Source organism: Pygoscelis adeliae, unplaced genomic scaffold, assembly GCF_000699105.1.
Source record: "Pygoscelis adeliae isolate BGI_AS28 unplaced genomic scaffold, ASM69910v1 Scaffold350, whole genome shotgun sequence".
In the NCBI taxonomy this organism is placed as follows: Eukaryota; Metazoa; Chordata; class Aves; order Sphenisciformes; family Spheniscidae; genus Pygoscelis; species Pygoscelis adeliae.
Genome location: NW_008823889.1, coordinates 23,026 through 32,004, shown reverse-complemented (window position 1 = coordinate 32,004; position 8,979 = coordinate 23,026). Strand labels below are relative to the sequence as shown.

The following is an 8,979-nucleotide window of genomic DNA, read 5'->3' as shown; positions in this document are numbered from 1 at the left end:
AAGACTAAAGCTAGGTGAGGATTTAGCGGTACATACACTTGCTGCAAACTTTGGCAGAAGGTCCCAGATTCTCTTGCTCAAGAGAAACACAGACATGTAGCTTGATTTGGAGGGGTTCCTGGGTCATCAAGGCTAGTCATGCGCTGTCATTTTTTTTGCTTTCATGCATGTGTCTAGCTTTCTCTCTAAACGATCGGTTCCCCCTGCCCTTTCTGCTCTGATGGAGGGGCTCTTGCTGAACCCTGCTGTTCCAGCAGGCAGGAATCCTGTTTCCAGGCTGGGTCCTTACCTGGAGTCCCTTGTGGAGGCCTAGCGTTGTTGCTGTTTGCTGAGGGTGTGTGCACTGTTAAGATAACTGCTGGTCTTCAGCCCGTGTTTTCCCGTTTCGTGTTCTCTTCTGAAGTATAAATATGCACGCCACCTTAGTGTTACATGCGATGCGAAAGAAACGAGTCAAAACCTGCTTTGATGATGGTGTAAATTCTTACTTCTCTCAGCTGGTGTAAAGTAAAGCCTGCGTGAGAGCAAATCCTTTGGCCTTTTTTGAGAGCTTTTTTTAGGTGAGAATCTGGGGCTGGTAACCTGGGTGTGATTTGCTTTTTCCCATTTCCTCCAAAATAAACTCGGTTTGTGTAAGATCATACCTAGTAACATAATGCTGAACGAATACCTTCCTGACAAGCAGGACTTAAATAATAATGTATGCACCCTTTAATGTTTTTTTAAATGAGAGTACTCGGTAGGAAATAAATCTATTTGTTTAACGCCAAACCCTCTGTCTTTAATTTTCTATTGAAGCTTATTATTATGTCAGCAAGGACGTGCTTAATGAAACTCCTGACAGGTACATTTTTAAGAGAATAGAAAGATATGTTACTAAATGTTATACCTAGCCTTTGGAATTCATTATTGCAATAGACTGTAGAATTACCTACTTCAGTGATTAGATTTAAAAGCTGAACTGGATGATAATGTGATTAATATCCTTTGTAGGTTTGCATGCAAAGATGAGAATAATTACCCTTACTTTAGTCTTCGAAGCGCTGCAGAACCTGGGTAGTTTGTTCTACCTCTCCTGTATTGCACTGCTGGTGTTCACAAGTGGTATGTGAAGGCACCGAAAGATTCGGCGGCTCCTGAAGCCATGGGAGTAGGTTGTTGCTTCACCCTGTGCGTTCACAGTTTTGTCCTAACTGTTGATAGTTAGTCAGGCGCACAAGTTGTCCTTGTGTTGTCAATATCGCTAGAGTTAAGGACCTCAAATCTCCTTCCCTAACCCACTTTCTAAAATAGGTTAGTCTTTGTCATATTACTACAGTCTAAATCTCATCAGCACCTATAAATTAAACCATGAAATAAGAATAGAAAGGTGGAATGCATGCGAGTGTGCAGTAATAAAAGGTGAGGCAAAAGTCCTGCATTGCAGTAGGGCGTGAGGTGGTGTTAGCGGGAGACACAACACCCGGTTCATCCATGGGGACCTTGAAGCCAAGCTGTGTTACAGCAGACAGAGTTCCTGAGAGCTGTGGCACTGTGGCGCTTTTCTGTACGTAAAATTGTCTGTCTGGGCTGTAATGGGGTTTAGTCTCTTGTAATCTTAAGTTGAAGGCAATGGCAAAATTCCCAGTCGCTTCAGTGAGGCCAGGATCTCCACCCAGTGCTGGTTAGGAAACACAGAATCCAAAGTGCTGTCCGACAGCTAGGCTAAAACCAACACTTCTCCTAGAAAATGTCTAAATGCAGAGTTAATAGTGATACGTGTATTCCCAAGTAGATAAATTAGCTTAGTCGATCACCTTTTCATCAACCTGAGTTTGTAACCCTTTGGGGTGTTTTGTTATTATTTTGAACAGTGTTCTATCTCTGCAAGTGGAGTATTTTATCTTCTAATGGACGGGTTCAGATTTAGAGAAGTTACTACAAAAGGTTTTTGGTGTTTCCCATTGAGAGTTATGTTGAAGAGGTATGGGTGTCTTAGCCAAGTACAAGTCCTGAACTTTTTGAATAAGTGTCTGATATCACTAGTATTTCTCCAGCATGGAAAGAATGAGCAGAAACAAAGCTAGAGGATAATACCGACAGCCTTGTGGTATCCCTCATGTAAATGTTTCGCTATTCATTGGACTATAGGATGGACGTGTGCCGTGTTGCCTGCAACGGTATCATTTCAGTCATAAGTCAGTAGAGGCCAAGAATGTTTTGAAGTAACCTTGTATGTGTGGAAACTGTGGTGCCTAAGGCTGGAAACCTAGTTCTAATTTATTCCACACTGAGATAATCTGAAAATTGTAGGTTTCTCCTGCTTGCAGTTGTTGGGATTTGTTTCCGAACCGAAAATAGTAATACCGGATAGGGAGGGCTTAATCCCAAATTTGCTCTGGCTCTACAAATGATTTAACTCTGCTGCAGAGGTTCATAGCTGCGTAATAACACGTGATAATAACTTTCTAAAAAGCATTAGTGGGTTTTCTGAGGCTTGACAGCATTTGAAGAAAACCACAAAAAAAAGCCCCTTCAGACATACCTGTAGCACCTACAATAGATAGGATGGCATGCTCTGCTTGAATAATGTGAAGATCCCATTTTCTTGAAGAAAAAAGTATTCTGGAGATAGAAGTGAATAGAAATGTCTTCTCTTTAAAAGGCAAAATTAACAGCTGTTGCTTTTCAGCAAGCCAATGTATTGATACCACTCTGAACATACGGTGGATTGCAAGCCTTCTGCTGGGTCAGGCTGACCAGTTTTAGTGGGGGAACCTTGATAAACAAAATCCTATGGAAATTAAGTGTTGCAGGTGTAAGGAAAAGACGGATTAGAAATTGCTTTGATCTAGTTTCTATGTAAAATTGCAGCATGGGTGGGACAGTAGTAGGAGCGTAAGGAAGAATGCAGACAGCAGCCTAAAATGGGCGAGAGAGGCAGCAGATCTTAACATGGGGGCAGGCAGGCTTCCTCTCCCTCCGACCCTCCCGTGCTGGGTTCTTGTCTGTGACACTTTCTCATCTGGTGCCGTATTAGTGGGGAAACTTACTCCTGAAATTATGGGAGTCAAACACAGCTTATCGAGGGAAGCCTCTGTTGCTCTTGAAGCCTTCTCTGCTCTGCACGCGCACAAGTTCAGTATCTGGAAAAGCCTTTTCACCTCCTTAATGCAAAACTGCTCCTGGTATTTCGAAGTTTGTTCCAGCAACTGTTGATACTAAACTTGAGTTGTCGTAAAAGCTGAGTAAAGGGAATACAGTGCAGTTGCTTTTTTTATGTTGTTGCTTGTTTCTATAGAAACATCTTGTTTCTATTTTATAAATGGTGTCTAGATTCTTGCTATGAAATGAACGTTAACCCAATCTTTGTTTTGCAATTTTTTTATTTAAACTCCCTCTAAGTATGTCACTTTTATTGGTAGCTGTTGTAAAGTATTTTGGTATTAAGAATTTTTCTAATTCTCTTGCATTTGCATTTTTTTTCCCAGAGGAACAAGTTGAACTTAGTTTTTCTCTGTCTTGTTTTTCATCTGGAAGTGAGGTATGACTTTTCTCTCATTTCCTAATCTATTAATCTTTTCATATTTAAATATCAGATTAAAATTAGCCTAGAGAAATGAACCTGTTTTGTTTGTTCTTTTTTCTCCAGACAGTTGAAATTAATTTTGTTGTCTGAATAGTCTGTTGGCTGAGTATCAAGATCTTTTTACCGCTTACATTTACAAGGTCAAATACTAATCGTTAGTTTCATGCTAGCAAAGGATGCAAAGGGATACCGTTCTCTTCCTGCTATAGTAGGAGAGCAAGAAAATCAGAAACATCTCCAATAAAATTATTTGCCCTTCTTGGGCAAATTTCACTTTCTCTTAATTAAACGTACGAGATCTTTTTAAGTCTGAGAAAGCAGGGTGAAATCCTGGTCATGTGCCAGGTGTCACTAGTAACGAAACTGTCCGGTTCACATACGTGGAGGAGCAGGAGGCAGAAAGCCTGCGCCCGGCCGAACCGTGCATCACAGGGTTTCGTGCTGGTGCCCTGCGACGGGGTGAGGCTGTGGTTCGGAGGAAGAGGAGGCCAGGACCTGGGAACTTGCCGTTCGCTGCGAATCTCCAAAGCCTGTCCATGGCAATACACTGGGCGGTCAGATGGCCGAGTACCGGCAAGGTGGGGTAATTTATCCCTCCGGGGCTTACATTGCTGGCTACCTAACTATCAAATATCTGTATCTGTGTGTTGGCTGGTACGTGTTCCCGTCTGCACCCAACAGAAGTTGGCCTCTTATTTTGGAGGGGAGGGAACTTGTGGTTTCTTCTGTCGTGGTCTCTGTCATCTGCTCGCTTTCTTCTCATATTTTTTCTGTAAGATTGAGCTTGAAGTATTTTCAGTTTTAGTTTGCATCCTCTAAAAAGAGATGACGTCGTGAGGCTCTCTTCTGAACGTTAATGTTCCAGCTTTCAAAAATACAGGAATATTTTTTCAGTAAGTAAGCACGTTCCTAAAGTCACATCTCGGTGGCTTTTTTGACATTTAAGTGTCTATGGGCTTCAGCTATCAGACACACCACCTGTTGCCTGGAGTAAAAATAACCATGACTGGAATAAAATAGATAGTGAGCGGTTAGATACTGAAGAGGAAACTCTTTACTTGAAAAAAGGAAAACATGCAGGTGGGTATGTAAATGTGATATCCCTGCATTTCTTTATTACACTTTTTTTAATGTATCATTTAGATGTTGTTAAACGTGTTTGTTACTAAACTTAAAATGGGTTTCTTTTCTATCTAATGTGGAAATAATTCTCTTAAATATGCCATCTCTTTTTTTTTCTTTTATAACTGTGAATGTGACCAGTTGTGATCTGAGGCATGTTACAAACAATTTGGAGACACTGCTGCTTTTCTGTGTTGGAGACGAACCTAGGGGATACCTGTTTCCTACTCCCCTCTCTCTTTGCCTTCTTTGCCCAGCAGCGTTTTTTTGACTGTAAAATCACAAGCTTTTACATGGAGAGCAGTTTTTTTCCCAATCCATTGGACTTTTCTCCTCTGTTGCTGGAGTTCACGTTTGTGTAATGTCCTTTTGGGCAGTTGATGCAAGAAAAGAGAAACTGATAGACTTGTACTCGGCCCGGTGCTGTTGTCAAGTTGAGTGTGGGGTGGGAATTTTTCAAGCTCTCTGAGCAACAGAAGACTGTTGGGGTTTCTTCAATTCATTAATAATGAAAAATAGGAAGAAGGATGTTATTTGGTTTGTTTTGAAGAATCTTGTACCTTCAGAGTAGTTGAATGGAATTTTTTTAGGTTTTTTATCCTGAATCGTGAAGTGGAGCAGGTTCCTTATGTTCATCCACTCCCTCCTCCCACAGAACGAAGGCTGTTGAACTTCATCCAATTATTTCACTCAAGTCAGTTACTTAGGATTTTTTTTCCCACACATGCAAAAAAATCCCAAACCAAACAAACCATCTCAAGATCCGTAGGCCAAGTGTGGAAAACTCTGGACCAAGCCGCTGCGTCAGCAGATGAAACACCTGGAAGGCAAGACCATAACTATGCCTGTTCACACAGCTAGTGGAGTGGTGAAGCTACAGGACTGAGAAATGTTGCGGTCACTTTAGAGCCATTCAGTTTGTGGTCCTCCCAGGCAATTCATCCAGCCCACTGCTGCCTTTCCTGGTGGCCCCGTAGCACCTCACCCATCACGCCAGCCTTGAGGCAGGTGGGTATGTGATGAGGCAGAGCCGTCTTTCTTCCAGGAGCCTGGCAGGAGGCACTGGCTCCAGCTGCCGGAGCAGCTTGGGTCACTGCTTTCAGACCACTTTTCTTCTTTACAGGGATGAGCCCCAGGAGGCCCAGGTTGTTCTGGCAGGGGCGGCAACCCTGAGCACACAGAGATTCACCTGCACACAGATGTTGCAATAGTTTGTCGTGTGTGATCTGCGCATGGCCAGCAAATCTGCCACATCCAGCACGTGTGGGGTGTCCTGAGCATGGGCACCGGGCTCCATCGCTTGCCGAGGAAAGTGCTGCACCAGCAGCCATGCCATGCCCCTAGGAGAAGCTGCAGGGACTTCCAGGCAGCACCTTGCCACCAGGTGGCACCTTGTTGGTGATGCTGTGTAAGGACATCTAGTCTTTGTGTAAGGACATCATTGATACTGTCCTTCAGTGAGCTAATGTTGCTGATAGCAGAAAAAAGAAATGCTAAAGCTGTGCTTCCATGCTGTCTTTGATTAGCCACAAGAAAGTAACTTCCCAAGCGTGTTGGGTAGGTTTGTGTCCCCTTCGGATCCATTTGTGTTCTGCATCCTCCGAGGGCTTGGCAAAGTTACTTGGTATGATCTGTAAATGGTCAGGGGCAGGGACTGTGTGTTCCCAGCAATTTGTGGGGAAAAGACCTTGAACTGGCTACATTAGACTTAGGAGGTGCAGACAGGGATCAGCCTTAAGCGACTGTGAGAAGTTCAGTGCTAACTTTAGCCTTCTCTCCTAGCAAGTAGCATGTGAATCATTGCAAAGATGGTTTCTTTGGGGGGTGGTGGGGGGGTGGTGGTGTATTCTGATGGGATCTTGTGTTTCTCTGCATGGTCAAAACACCCTTGATGGGAAGCAGGTAAGCAAGAAAAAGTTCCTGCTGTCAGACTGGTGTGGAGTGGCCTCCAATGGTGACTTACCGTGTGCTTTACTGAATTTAGGCAGCAGTGAGTTTGAGTGAATGTGGTGGAATTTTGCCATAAGCAAGGGTAGTTAGTGGTCAGAACACACGTAATTTTGTGTGTTATGTTGATGAAGAACATAACTGGTAAAGCCACCGCCAGATGTTTGCTGGGTTCAGTAGGCTGAGTTGACTTTACCTTCTCTGTTGTTTTAAAGGTAGTCCAGGAAAACATTCAATTACATGGGATATTTTTTTTCAGAAGCACTTCAAGGATGTAGGAGCACCAGCTGTGCTGGAAGTGGACAGAACTTGTGCTTAGTATCTCCTCTGCGACCTCCTTGGAGACCTTCATTCTGAAAAAAGGTCCTTTTATGGCATCCTGCACCTGAGAAGGCACGTCATGGTTCTCCTTAAAGCGTGCAAGCCCCTCAGCCATTTGGCCATAACAGCTGGGTAAATTTGGTTATAAAGTTTCTGTAGTAAAGTTCTTCAGAGTTTGGATCTTCAAGTGCTGACTTTCTGCCAGTAAACGGTGGGAGACAGCAGGCAACAGCTTTGCTGATGAAAATATGCCATTTTGAATAGGGAGGGAAATTTTATAGCACCAAATATCTAAAAGACAAGAGAAAACTGGGTGCTTGATAGGAGCCTTCGGGTACTGCAGTAGGCTTGTGAAGAACATTGTTTGTGCATACATGCTGAGCAATAGGACAGATCAGGCACTTCCCCTTGTGTTCCATGTGATAATTCTATTTTTAATTTTAAATAATTTAAAGTCAAAAATAGAAACCAAATATGAAATGGAGTATGGAGTACTATGTCCAGCTGTGGAGTCCCCCGCACAGGAAAGACACAGACCTGTTGGAGCGGGTCCACAGGAGGGACACAACAATGGTCAGGGGGATGGAACACCTCTCCTATGAAGAAAGGCTGAGAGAGTTGGGGTTGTTCAGCCTAGAGAAGAGAAGGCTCTGGGGAGACCTTATTGCAGCTGATCAGTACTTAAAGGGGGCTTATAAGAAAGGTGGGGACAGAGTTTTTAGCAGGGCCTGTTGCAATAGGACAAGGGGTAATGGTTTTAAACTAAAAGAGGGTAGATTTAAACTAGATATAAGGAAGAAATTTTTTACGCTGAGGGTGGTGAACACTGGCACAGGTTGCCCAGAGAGGTGGTGGATGCCCCATCCCTGGGAACATTCCAGGTCAGATTGGACGGGGCCCTGAGCAGCCTGATCTAGTTGAAGATGTCCCTGCTCATTGCAGGGGGGTTGGACTAGATGACCTTAAAGGTCCCTTCCAACCCAAACTGTTCTATGCTTCTATGATTCTATGAAATATTTTTTTAAATGAAAAAAAAATTATTACACTATATGAAAGCATTTAAGGAATATAAAATGAAAAGGAAATTGAGGCAATGAAGTCATACACAGCGGTTGTACGTTTGTAAAGGAATCTGCTAGTGTAATTTGCTTTAAGGGCGTTGATAATCCCAGTATGTCTAAAAAAAAAAACCCACTTAGATTTAAAATTAAATTACAGTAAGGAGTAATTCATTACAGCAATTTGATAAGAAACATTAGGTTAGGAAACAAATGCTCCCCTGGCCCCTCTGAATTTCTTCATCGCTCCTGTCTTTCAAAGAGTGAGGAAAGGCAAACACATTACTGTAGTTGAAGTAGACCTCTCTTACGTTCCCTCCTGCACTGTGGCAAATGAAGTCTGGGGGTGTCCCCTGCATAGCACATGTTAGCTATGAGGAGAAGAGCTGCTGTAAAGGCCTTGAAAGCATGCTTTCTCTGGGGCTAGTGCAGGTAAAGAAATTCCCTCTGCTCCTTCTTGATACACAAAAAATTCTTAAAAGTTGTGAAGCCAAGGCTGGGTTGATGATTTTTTAAAACTAGCAACTTTGAAACAGAAACTTCTTTGGCTTTTAAATGAGGAAGCTCTGTTTTGTTGGGGGGGGCGTGCTGCTCAGAATGGGCACATTTCTCTTTCCGTGTTTTTCTGTTACGGTAGTGTCTGTCTAGCTTCAGGCTGATTCAGCAAGATTTAGTATGAAAATAGTCCTGTGGAAATTCAGAGTCAGCTGGGAACTGTGTGCTTGGTGAAGACAGCCAATTTCTAAAAAAGTGTAATGAGGAAGCTCTGTTTTGTTGGGGGGGGCGTGCTGCTCAGAATGGGCACATTTCTCTTTCCGTGTTTTTCTGTTACGGTAGTGTCTGTCTAGCTTCAGGCTGATTCAGCAAGATTTAGTATGAAAATAGTCCTGTGGAAATTCAGAGTCAGCTGGGAACTGTGTGCTTGGTGAAGACAGCCAATTTCTAAAAAAGTGTAGAAAAGTA

The 8,979-nt window shown here is 43.0% G+C and overlaps 1 protein-coding gene across 1 annotated transcript in view; it reads left to right on the top strand.

Annotated features, from left to right (window-relative positions):
• Nucleotides 1-4,127: 4,127 nt before the first annotated feature.
• The window catches only part of LOC103926074 (chromosome unknown open reading frame, human C4orf32), a 9,953-nt gene continuing 5,101 nt past the window's right edge, over nucleotides 4,128-8,979 (top strand). The window contains exon 1 of the mRNA XM_009334887.1: nucleotides 4,128-4,151. Coding sequence (XP_009333162.1) covers nucleotides 4,128-4,151 — 24 coding nt within the window. The remainder of the gene's footprint in view (nucleotides 4,152-8,979) is intronic.